General features: G+C 35.9%; 1 protein-coding gene across 1 annotated transcript in view; it reads left to right on the forward strand.

Moving 5' to 3' along the window:
* Positions 1 to 6,243, forward strand: part of GPC5 (glypican 5) — a 1,366,876-nt gene extending 1,360,633 nt beyond the window's left edge. Inside the window, exon 8 of the mRNA XM_060129314.1 lies at positions 6,086 to 6,243. Coding sequence (XP_059985297.1) covers positions 6,086 to 6,243 — 158 coding nt within the window. The remainder of the gene's footprint in view (positions 1 to 6,085) is intronic.
* Positions 6,244 to 13,333: the final 7,090 nt, after the last annotated feature.

A 13,333-nucleotide genomic window follows, 5' to 3' on the forward strand; every position in this document is an offset into this window, starting at 1 on the left:
AGGAAGCCCAGAGATAAACCCACAGACATATGGTCGACTTACCTTTGGTAAAGGAGGCAAGAATATACCTCCAAGAATATATGGAGAAAAGATAGCCTCTTCAATAAGTGGTGCTGGGAAAATTGGACAGCTACATGTAAAAGAACGAAATTAGAACACTCCCTAACACCATACACAAAAATAAACTCAAAATGGATTAAAGACCTAAATGTAACACCAGACACTATAAAACTCTTAGAGGAAAACATAGGAAGAACACTCTTTGACATAAATCACAGCAAGATCCTTTTTGACCCACCTCCTAGAAAAATGGTAATAAAAACAAAAATAAACAAATGGGACCTAATGAAACTTCAAAGCTTTTGCACAGCAAAGAGAACCATAAACAAGACCAAAAGACAACCCTCAGAATGGGAGAAAATATTTGCAAACGAAGCACCTGGCAAAGGATTACTCTCCAAAATTTACAAGCAGTTCATGCAGCTCAATATCAAAAAAACAAACAACTCAATCCAAAAATGGGGAGAAGACCTAAATAGACATTTCTCCAAAGAAGATATACAGATTGCCAACAAACACATGAAAGGATGCTCAACATCACTAATCATCAGAGAAATGCAAATCAAAACTACAATGAGGTATCACCTCACACTGGTTAGAATGGCCATCAACAAAAATCTACAAACAATAAATGCTGGAGAGGGTGTGGAGAAAAGGGAATCCTCTTGCACTGCTGGTAGGAATGTCAATTGATATAGCCACTATGGAGAACAGTATGGAGGTTCCTTAAAAAACTAAAAATAGAACTACCATATGACCCAGCAATCCCACTGCTCGGCATATACCCTGAGAAAACCATAATTCAAAAAGACTCATGTACCACAATATTCACTGCAGCACTATTTACAATAGCCAGGACATCTAAGCAACCTAAGTGTCCATCGACAGATGAATGGATAAAGATTTGGCACATATATACAATGGAATATTACTCAGCCATAAAAAGAAATGAAATTGAGTTATTTGTAGTGAGGTGGTTGGACCTAGACTCTGTCACACAGAGTGAAATAAATCAGAAAGAGAAAAACAAATACCGTATATATATGGAATCTAAAAAAAAAAAATGTTTCTGAAGAACCTAGGGGCAGGACAGGAATAAAGATGAAGATGTCGAAAATGGACTTGAGGACATGGGGATGGGGAAGGGTAAGCTGGGATGAAGTGAGAGAGTAACATTGACCTATGTACACTACCAAATGTAAAATAGATAGCTAGTGGGAAGCAGCCGCATAGCACAGGGAGATCAGCTCTGTGCTTTGTGACCACCTAGAGGGTTGGGGTAAGGAGGGTCGGAGGGAGACTCAAGAGAGAGGTGATATGGGGATATATGTATACGTATAGCTGATTCACTTTGTTATACAGCAGAAACCAACAATGTAAAGCAATTATACTCCAATAAAGATGTTAAAAAAAATAGCATCAGGAACTGAAAAAAGGTCCAAACAATATTTTCTCTGCTACCAACTCTATCCTGAAAAATAAAATCTATTTATCATTAATTATTGGAGAATAACCAATAATTCATTTGATGCAGTAACAAATAAGTAACAATCCCCAACATTACCCAGAGCTGAAATACCTTAATACATCATACTACTTTAAAGTAAACTTTGGTTTATAGTCAGAATCTCCCATTAATGTTTTAATCCACTGTTTAATTTATTAGCAATTAGAATTACTTCATTATTCTTACACAGCTGTCAAAAAGGAAGACTACTCATGGCTATAAAGGGTTGACCAATGGGACTGTAAATAAACCTCAGACATTTGCCCGTAGAGAATGGAAGAGGTTGTCATGCAAATAGCCCCATTTACTAGTCAGACTGTCTGAAAGTCAAATATATAATCACAGAGACCACCTTCAGTTAGGGTGTTCATGATTACCATGGACCTTTTCTCTTCAAAAATACAATTACTCTGCTTTTGTTATTGGATTACATGGAAGCCCCCAAGGAAAACTGGAAAATTACTCAGCATTTTTCAGGATGTATCCTAGATTCAAGTGACTCAGTACCCTGGGTGGAACTATCAATCCTATTTCCTGGGAGATAAGAATGGAGTAATCACTAATAAAATTGGTAAATTGTTATATAAGCCATATCAGATTTATTAGACTCCTAAATGTCCTACCAATATGACTGATTTGGGTATAAATGACCATCCAAGTCCAGCAAGTAATGACCAAGGGTAATAGTTTTTATTTAACATAACAAGATCCATAGCAACTTTATTTAACAAGTATTTGCTAAGTTAATATTCTCATACTGAATCTTTTCCATTACATTCACCACTTTTCTTCTTAGATGAAAATTCTAAGTTCACATCTAATTCTAATATTTTATTCTACACTTGGTGTTGCTGTAATATAATTCTATGCCTTTATATTAAAAGAGACTGAATTTGAGAAACTAAATAGACACTTTTCCAAATACATACAAATGGTGAACAGGTACATGAAAAGATGCTCAACAGCACAAATTATCAGGAAAGTACAAATCAAAACCACAATGAGACTTCCCTGGTGGTCCAGTAGTTAAGACTCCCACTACAGGGGGCACAGTTTCAATCCCTGGTCAGGGAACTAAGATCCCACATGCCGCACTGTGTGGCCAAAAAAAACCAAAAAACCAAAACAAACAAACAGAAACAATGAGATATCACCTCACACCTGTTATAATGGCTATTATCAAAAAAGACAAATGATAAGTGTTGACAAGGATGTGGAGAAAGGGGAACCCTTGTGCACTCTTTGTGGGAATGTAAATTGGTAGAGCCACTATGGAAAACAGTATGAAGTTTCCTTAAAAAATTAAAATATGGAATTACCATATGATCTAGGAATTCCACATCTGGATATATACCCAAAAGAAATGAAGACCGGATCTTGAAGAGATATGTGCACTCCCATGTTCATTGCAGCATTAATCACAATAGCCAAGATATGGAAACAGCCTAACAGTTGTCAATGAATGAATGGATAAAGAAGATGTATTGTACATAAAAACAATAGAATATTATTCAGCCATGAGAAAAAAGAAAACCCAGCCATTTGCTACAACTTAGATGAAGTTTGGGGGCATTATGCCAAGTGAAATAAGTCAGACAGAGAAAGACAAATACCATATTATATCACTTATAAGTATAAATTTAAAAAAGCCAAACTCATAGAAACAGAGTAGATTCGTGACTGCCAAGGACTGGGATGTGGGGGGGACATGAGATGTTGTTCATAGGGTACAAACTTCCAGTTATAAGATAAATAAGTTCTGGATAGCTAATGTAGAACATGGTGATTACAGTGATTAATACTGAATTATATACTTGAAAGTGCTAAGTGAGAAATATGATCTGTATAAAGTTTATTTCTTAAAAATGTCCTACTTAATTATTTCTCCTTACATGGTTTTATTTTCATAAGAAAATATTCCACACAGTTCCTACAGTTGTTACATCTCTGGGACAAGCAATAATGCTGTATATCTATTATATCTCAATAAAACTGGGGCGGGGATCAAACTGAATTGGAGAAATGTATTTTTACAGTTTTGTAATTCTCTGCCCTGGATTAAATTCATCAATTTATTAATTCACCTAGTAATTACTAAATGCTTACTAGGTGAATACAGAAATTAATGACAGATTCCGTACTCTCAAAGAAAGGCAGCCATAGACTAACAGAGTTCAGATTCTTAAAGACCATGAAAATATGTGTATAAAATTATATTAAAACATTTTTATGTACCAATATCTACTTTTTGAATCTTTTAAAATAAGTGAATACACTTTTCTTAACCTAGTTCTCTACTAATGGACACTTAATGGCACTAAAAACGCACAGATTAACATTTTGTGAATAAATATGTGCATATTTTAAAAATTATTCCCATGGAATTTCTCCATTAAAGTGGAACTTTGGGGTCTAGGTAAGTGTACATTTTAAACACTTTCGGTATATTTTGGCAATCTTCCTTGATAAAGGGTTAATCCTTGCCAAACTGACGTCATCGCCTCTCTGTCCTGCCTTTGTCAACCAGTCGGTATATAATTGACACCTCATCTTGTATAAGATTGTATCACTTCATAGCACCAACCATCAGGCATGTGCCTGAGTTTTAATATTACATTTGTTTTTGTAATAGCATGGCTATCTGTCTTCCCCCGCCAGACTGTAAGCCACCAAAGGCAGAAATATGAATTTACTGTCATCTTTGTGTGTCATTTATTATGCGTAGAAAAGGTTATTTTAAATTACTTCATTTTTGTTTATTAATGTGAGAAATCTCCAAACCAATTTTTCTTTTATGGGTCTTTGGTTGAGCTTTGGTACAATTTACACACTTAGTTAATTAAATTCCTTTCCTCAAGGGATCTTTTTTCTTTTCATATAATTCTTATCTCAAGGGACCATCATCCTTAGAACTATCAAATCTCTACCTCTGATGTTAAAATGGCATCTGACTGAAGATGGGATATCCCTCCTGGCACTGCCTGACTTGCAGGCAGAAGATTTAACATGTTTCTATTTTCGTATCTGTACTCACCATGGTACCCCCTGAACCCAGACCAGTGCCTGGCTCATGAATGAATGAGGAAAATACCAGCTCAGGAAGGTATAAGGAAAAGTTATTCATGAATCCAATCCAGGCACCTCCTCACAGTGCTTTTAAAAAGAAAAGTAAATCCCTTAAAGCTCAAATTTATGTAGTTATCTTGGAAAAAAAATTTTAATTGCCTAGAGTCTGCATAGCTCCTTGTTATACTGTAGCATAACAAGGAGTATAAAACCATGACTAAAATATTCACACTCCACTCCAGTCCCCATAAAAAAAAGGAATTGCTAGTTTATTCATCTTGCCTAATGACACAGAAAGGCAAAACAAGTACCCAGACAATGAATAATAATGCAAGAGCTCAGACTGTAAAATCAATATGTCAGATCAGTAGAGCTGAGCTTCGTTTTAATGCACTCATCCCTAAATGCAGTAGAGTTTACCTTTGAATTATATATATGTATTGACCTAATTACATAAATATTGACTCTTCCTTATATGAAGCTTTGTTTTTCCAGTCTCACTGTAATTATGATGTCAATATTTGTGGCTGTGGTAACACTGAATTTAAACTTGTTAATTGTGACTGATGGTGGCATGCCATGGGATAATCCAGACAGTCTTACAGCCTCAACACACTGGTGGCACTAGATAGTAACTGATAAATCAGTAATTCCCTAGGTATACCATAGTAAGGTAAACTTCTTTAAGAAAATAACTGTTTCATTCCCAATAATTTGAGAACTGGTCTCCTCAGTTTGTCAGGTTTTACAACACACAGAAGTAATAACCAGGATGTGACTAGATCTTGGTCTGTAACTTTGCACATTTTTTTTCTTTAATCAAACACTTCATCCCTAACTTCAAGCCACAATCCATCCTACTTACAAATTCTTTGATCTATTGACTATACCCGTATCCCCATAGCTCTGCATGTATATAAAAGATAATATTTAATATTTGTTATTATTCTTTGATATATTTCAATAAGGATCCGATGCAAAGTTTAGCCTAATACAAAATATGATCTGTATAAATTTTATTTCTTAAAAATGTCCTACTTAATTATTTCTCCTTACATGGTTTTATTTTCGTAAGAAAAGATTTCACACAGTTCCTACAGTTGTTACATCTCTGGGACAAGCAATAATGCTATACCTCAGGTCATTTAAATTAAATTGCTTTACTTCAATAACATTTAGAGAAACATTCCAAGTGCTTTAAAAAGCTGGAAAGTGCTTTGCTTTGTTCTTATAAAGTTTCTGAACACTCCCACTCAAGGTCCTGTACCTTCCAATTTAAGAAGAGCAGAAGTATGTGTCATATTCATCTTTTAGAGTTAGGTGAAACACACAGTAAATGCTACACAAAAAGAATAAAACAATGGGGTCCATGAGTTGGCTTAAGAGCTGTTCTAGATGTCTCATGGTGAGCTAGTTATCCATCATCCTGTTTTTTCTTATTTGCCTCTACAGGGATGCCAGATGAGATGAACCTCAGTGATGTAAAGCAAATCCATCAGACAGACGGTAGTAGTACTTTAGACACAACTGGAGCAGGATGTACAGCAACAACTGAAACTATGGCATTGGCTCTGCTGGGTGCAGTGATGTTACTTCCTGGGCTTTGGTAACTGAACTCTTCTGCCCTGATATATATGTCTTATTAGAGTCTTAACTTCTCCCCTCTCTTTCTCCAAGTGGAATAAGAGATCTTTTCAAATGTAACAATTATATTTATGAAAAGGTATGTCACACTAACTTAGAAGCCAAGTTGGTATGTTCACAAAGTATCTAAAAATCAACGTTTAAATGAAAGACTGTTTGAAAACATGTCTTCTTTGAATCTAATTTAAACATTCTTAAATTCTAACAAACCTGCATATGTGAAGAGCACGGAAGTGACTTTGCGTAAGAAGGATTTAGTATATCTGTAATTTTATTATCCTCAATTCCAACCTCTTCCTTTTTAAAAGAAAAATGTTTTAAATCGAAGGTATATTTTCAGGACACTGAAAACAGTACATAGTGTTTCTTAAAATACTGGAATTAGAATTCCATTAAATGAATCAAAACAAACAATGGCAAGTAGTATGCATGCATTTTCAAGAGATTCTTCCATTTTGCAAGTTACAGAAAGAAATTACTGAAAGACTGTAAGTTATAGAGTAGATTGCCGAGGGGCATTTCATGCAATTTCATTGAAGATGCTTGATAACTTTTATCCACTGTAACTTAGCCACTGACAAACCTTAAAGCTGAGTATTTTGATAACATCTGATTTGTATCCCATTATATACAAAATGCATCTTTGGTATTGTGACTCTGTTCTCTCCTCTCTCTTTGCCGAATGGCTTTAGCTACATTGCAAACACATGCCTGCTCTAGGAATATCGCTAATAAAGCTGTTAATTATTTGGTGGAAAACTTTAAAGAATATTGATCATTTTCTCCTGGAAAAATGATATTTTCATCCATTTTCAAAATATTATTTGCTGTTTTTTTAAACTTGATATTGAACAAACAATTGTCTATACATTTCTAAGGTTCCTATGAATATCTAAAGATGTACTAATACAGAAAATATGGCATGAACTGTTTTAGCTCTTTTCCTATTTTCACATTAGCAGAGCTGCTAATCCACAGTCCCTGATTTCCCAGTTGTGATAAGGTGCCTCAGCAGGCACTGATTAGGATGTGTCTATCACTGTACTTAGGAGGAAGAGATAAGTCAGCTTTTATTAAGAAGTATCACATCCAGTTGATAGCCAGGAAATATAATTAATACAAAGTGACAGAATAGAAAAGAGAAGTGCTGAACTTATAAAATTTAAAAAAAAATTCAAAAGGATTTGAAATGACCTCTGTAAAAGAACTGAAGGGGACTCGATCAACAGCAAAGATTCGCGAGATGAAATCAACCTGTCCAAATGAGGAAACTCTATATGATCAAACCCTGTTCTCCCTCAGGTTCTCAATTATTCAAATGATCTGTTGATTGTCACCTCAAACCACACTATGTTTATACCTCCCAGTCACATTTTCTTGTCTGTTAAAACATGCCTCAGAACTGGAAGTGTTACTTTACCTGCCAATTCTGGAGGTCATTTTCCTAAGCTTCCATTCCACCTTAATATGTGTTCCATGATCTGCTTGGCTCATAGCTCATTTGCACCACCATGCTCCAAAAATTACAAACTTAACATATTTTTTAAAATTTTCATTTCAACTTCAGCTCTTTATTTAAATAGCTCTGAAATGAGTAATATGAAGTCAACCATTTGTGGCACTCCAGCCCAAGTCACAGTTGGCTTGCCACGACAATGTTTCTGACCCAAACCTTGAGGCGACAGTAAGAAAAACCAACTGAGGAATGTGGTTCAGCAGTCTGAGATGTACCTGGATAAAATCGGTTGATTAGAGATAATTTTAGGTATCGCAGGAAATGGTTAAAAGCAGAGTAGTGACAAAATCAATAGTATGAGTGGGGCTTCCCTGGTGGCGCAGTGGTTGAGAGTCCGCCTGCCGATGCAGGGGACACAGGTTCGTGCCCCGCTCCGGGAAGATCCCACATGCCGCGGAGCGGCTGGGCCCGTGAGCCATGGCCGCTGAGCCTGCGCGTCCGGAGCCTGTGCTCCGCAATGGGAGAGGCCACAACAGTGAAAGGCCCACGTACCGCAAAAAAAAAAAATAGTATGAATGAATATTTTTTATCAACTAAATTTTATATACTCAAATGTGTGTTGTCTACCTCCACAAAGGCACTTAGGAGACCATGTATATACCATAATCGTGTAGCTAGAGCTCAAAACACTTGGAGGTTTTCAGAATTTCTTGAAGAGCCCGAGGCATACTTTTTTTAATATTCTCAATGAGGTTATACATTCTTTAATATTCCACCCTGTAGCAGGTTACATTTGTATAGCTCTTTATAATTTACAAGGCTATTTCAGATGAGATAAAACATCTCATCTGACCTTCCTCACCCCTCGAGGATGGGCTCAATTTTTAGTCAAATAAAAGCAATAACACTGAAGTTTTTGTGTTTTTTAATATGGCTCAGAATTTGCTACGGAAGAGTTTTCCATCAGTAAAGTCTAAAAAGTTCTTAAGCAATGGTAAAATTGTTAGCATACATGTGTACTTTTCAAGATGACTTAAAGTATAGCATTCAGGTGAATATACATGTATTTTAAATTATTGCTCACATAGTTATAGTCACATACTGGGATCACTTAAAGGAATTTTCTTGAATTTCTGAGTTATTTTTATACAAATTAATCATGAAACAGTCCAGTGTTTTGCATGTATTGGGGAATAATCAGTTAACAATCTGAGCTAACATTCACTTGGCCTTCCCTTTGCGTATATACCATGATAAATGCTTTTATGCACAATCTCCCCAATAACATTACCACCTCCATTTTACCAATGAGGAAACTGAGGCTAGAAATATTATGTAATTTGTTTGTTGTCATACAAATAGTCAGAGTAGAATCAGACAGCTAAGTAATAACTCTAAATAAACTATATACATTCCTGGTTAAAAGCTATAATAGTTCTAGAACAGTGGTAAAGAATCTTGAGGTTAGCATAAAAGTCATTCAGAGGTGATTTAAGTCTCCAAACAAGGATTTAAAAAAAATAATAAAATTAACTGTACAATTCTAATTGTATAATTATCAAATTGCATATTAGTGTAAAAGCATAGTGAAAAGGAAAAATGTAAACATGAACATTTTCTTCCCTACCAATCAATACTCTCCCACATGAGAAAATTCTATTCAAACACATCAGCCTCTAAAATAAACCAGCTACCAAAAATGAGAAAACACACACACATTTTTTAAACTATAATAGAATCATGAAATTTCATTTTGTTTTCTGTGCAACTGAAGGGTTGAAACATTTCTTTGGCCATAAGACAAAGGATGGCATAAAAAATAAGGAAGGAAGGAAGAAAAGAAGGGAGGATGGGAGGGAGGGAGGGAGGAAGGGAGGATGGGAGGGAGGGAGGGAGGGAAGAAGGAAGGAAGGAAGGAAGGGTGTGGCAGAATATAATTTTTAAAAATCTTAGATTTGCCTTTTATCCTCTATTTTCTCGGGAACAAACAATGAAATAATGCCTGGAGTGTTCTTTTCTAATTAAGGGACAGAAGTTAATAAGCTATTTCTTCCCAAACACTCAGATTTTCTGAAGTACTCAATAATGATGTTTTGAAAAGGACTCAATTTATTGCTAATTGTTTTCAGTCACTTAACATATTGTTTCTGTCATCAGAACAGTTTAGGTACAATTAAAATTGTTTCTTCCTGAGTGAATCATTCAACTTAGACTTGCGATTCTATGAGATATTCACTGAGCAGTCTGTGATATCAGTATTTCTTTAGGTTGCAAACTTGGTATCCTGTACAACGACATGGGTTGTACAAAAACAGAAATAATTGTCAGGTATGACATTGGGCATATCAAGTTTTTCTTTAGTTGTAGATTGTATATCAATCATTTCTGATTAAAATATAGATAAAACATTTCTCAGGTTTAAAATCTGCTTTCTTTGCCTTTGCTAGAATTACATGATGACTGAATTACTCTTATACCATTATTTTGTAAATGAGATTTAATCAAATGCAGTTCCTAAGCTATCCTGTCTGCCTCCATATGCAAAAAAAACCTGAAGAATTTCATCACAATATGATTAATATCTTCACTGTAACAATGGCAATAACTTATTTGGAACATGGTCGTGGTAGAGATGCATGTTTGTGGATAAATTTGCAAACATCTGATGCAAGAGTCTCTCCCCTTCCTGCACTTGTCAATTGTCACATTGGGATCATTTTCACCATGAAATATATGAGAAGACCATGCATCTCATCTTCCCTGGAAATTTTTACTTTCACTATATCAAAGAACAAGAGAAAGGGAAGGGGATAGAGGAACGTGAAATGCCATAGAATTAAAAACAGACTGGAGAATTTCTAAGGATCAAACTGGCTGGAGACAGGGATTGACACTTAGCAATAACTTGGGTAATTTGGTGAGTAAATTCTACTTTTATGAGTTTCAGTACCCACCTTTGAGCACCACTGAACTAGAAGGAACTAAGGGTCTTAGAAGGAGAGGAAGCAGGGGGTCTCTCTTTGACTGAGATTACCCAGCCAAGGCAAGCAGCATTAGAAGGGGGGAAAAAAAAGCTTAATTTGCAAAATAAATGTATGAGCAGTACAGTGTGTTTAGCAAGCACCTGTCTTATTCTACCTCTTTAAGAAATCTAAGCACTGACCAGTAAAGAATTTTTAACAACTGCAATTTCTTCAGAATAACATTGAAAGACCCACATAGAATCACGAAGGATTCCAACTACAAAATTGTGGTCAAAATTGTCAAAGACTTCCAGAATACAATTAGCCAAGTCATTGTGCTTTTCCAACTCACCCCACGTTCTCACCCCTCTCCCTGCCGCCCACATACACACTCTCACGCCCCACACACATTTTCTTGCTATTGTTTCTATTTCCTTTTGGTTTTCTTATCTGTAAAATTGAGATAGCTGTATCTAACTCAGAATTGCTTACAGGACTAGGTAATGCAACACATATTTAGGACCCACCTGGCGCATGATAAGCCTTAATAATCCATGTTTGTTCCTTTCCCATTAAGCCTTCTGTTAAAATGCATGTGTGCCCAGGTTGGGACAATACCAAACTATAGAATTATGCATTCTGCCTGTGGATAAGCTTTTGATAGGGAAACAGAGTGGAGAGTGAATAGAGCTTAGGGAGGAGAAAGAAGGCAGAGTAAAAGTACAGGAGAGACCCAGCTGCCTGTTTCATGTCTCATGTTTTGCTTAGCCTCATCCTGGCTACAAGGCTTATTTGTTGAAAATGTATTTCCTAAATATAGGGAGTTAGCGAGGGGTCTTGCTTTTATTGATTATAAAGGGATGTTAGCCCTGTCCCAGTGTTTACATGTGAATTGGTCTCTAACTATAACAGATTGAAAACCTCAACACCCCCCAACCCACCTGAAAGTCTAGTTGACTGGTGGGTTCAGACCACATGTCAGAGTGATTACAGCACGGGCTAGAGAGCAGCCCAAGGTGAGGTGGGAGCTAATATCAATGAGCAAGCAGTGTATTTGCTCAGTCTCTCCCTTAAAGTCACCACCAAGTGGAGATTTCTGAATGGCAAGATCACTTCCTTAAGTTCATATGGCTAAAAGGTGAGAAAGCAAGTATTCTAACACAGGTCAGACTTCAAAATCCTTTCCACTGCACGGCTCAGTATCCCTGAACTCAGAAAACCCTTGAGAAGGAAGCTGATTAAGTTAGGTTACTTTTTAGGTTATTTGTAGGTTTTACAGGATATTTTTTAAATTTCCCTTGTTCCATTCGCTTTTTATTCTCATCTAGTCTCTCAGATAATTTTCTCTTCCGTCTTTCTTTCTTCTCAAATTTAGCCCTGGTAATAAGGTAAGCATCTGAAGAGATTCCATATGCCAGATGCCCGAGTGTGGCCATCTGATGGGGAGATTGGCTCAACCACTGACTCACAGTCATCCAAAAATGCTGGAAAAACCAGAACAAACACAGCTTCAAAGGTTTTAGACGTAACCGTCTGTATGACCTTCAGCAAGTCCCACCACCTTTTTGAACTTCAGTTCCTCATTTGTAAAATAATGTGCTTGAACCAAATGATGACTAAATCTCCTTCTAGATCTCTAGTCTAAAACAGAAAACACCGATGCAGTGATACAGAACATTTATTTACTCGATATCTTATATAATAACGTACTATGACTTAATACATAAAAAACACTTTAAAAATAATGCATAAAATGTGACTTTAGTTACAACTTTATGCATATGGTGATCATTCTAGTTTGTTGATCACATATAGGGATGTGGCTTTTCTGCATGAGATTGAGTGGAATTATCTTTTCATAAATGAAGGGGAGAATAGCTAGAACAAAAGTTCTTTAGCTTTCATTTAATGGACAGAACAATATGCCTGAGCAAAGTAATCTATCCTGTCATTAAATATTTCACAACTAATTGCTTATTGTTTTAGCTAATCTTATAGCAGCTATGATACGGGGTCTTCACTAATTCAGCTACAGTGTGTCACAATATTTAAAAACGAATAGTACATAGAGTGGCACCATTGAGGGACCAAAAGATAATAGTGTAGGGAAGTCAGAGATGAATAATAAAAGTGAGTTTGACAGTATTTTCTCTTCTCACAGATTTTCCCAGGAGACCCTTTTAAATAGGCCTAAACAAATGGTATTGTCTCTGATGATTTATTGCAGAACAAGCTGACAGAGCACAGGGGCGTGTTAGCTGGTCCCCTGTAGTATAGGGGCTAATTCAGAAAATGAAGAGACCAGAAGTGCAGCAGTTGGAGGAAATGCTCTGTATCATCCAGTGAGCAAGCAGACAGAAGCTGGTAATCACAGCTTATCTGAAAAGATAGTTTCTAAATATTGTGCATGGTAATTTTCGTATTCTTTTTCCTCATTTATTAAAAATATTAATGAGAATCTATGAGAATTTCATTACAGATGATTAACTGCAATAAATTTATAATAAATTAATTCTACTTTACTACTTTTCCTACACATCTATTACAGTATGGATGTAACTGAATGTAAATATGTGAACGCATATACACATTTATGTATAAAATACACATACACATTCATATATTTACAGATTTAGA

Source organism: Lagenorhynchus albirostris, chromosome 18 (assembly GCF_949774975.1).
Source record: "Lagenorhynchus albirostris chromosome 18, mLagAlb1.1, whole genome shotgun sequence".
Classification (NCBI taxonomy): domain Eukaryota; kingdom Metazoa; phylum Chordata; class Mammalia; order Artiodactyla; family Delphinidae; genus Lagenorhynchus; species Lagenorhynchus albirostris.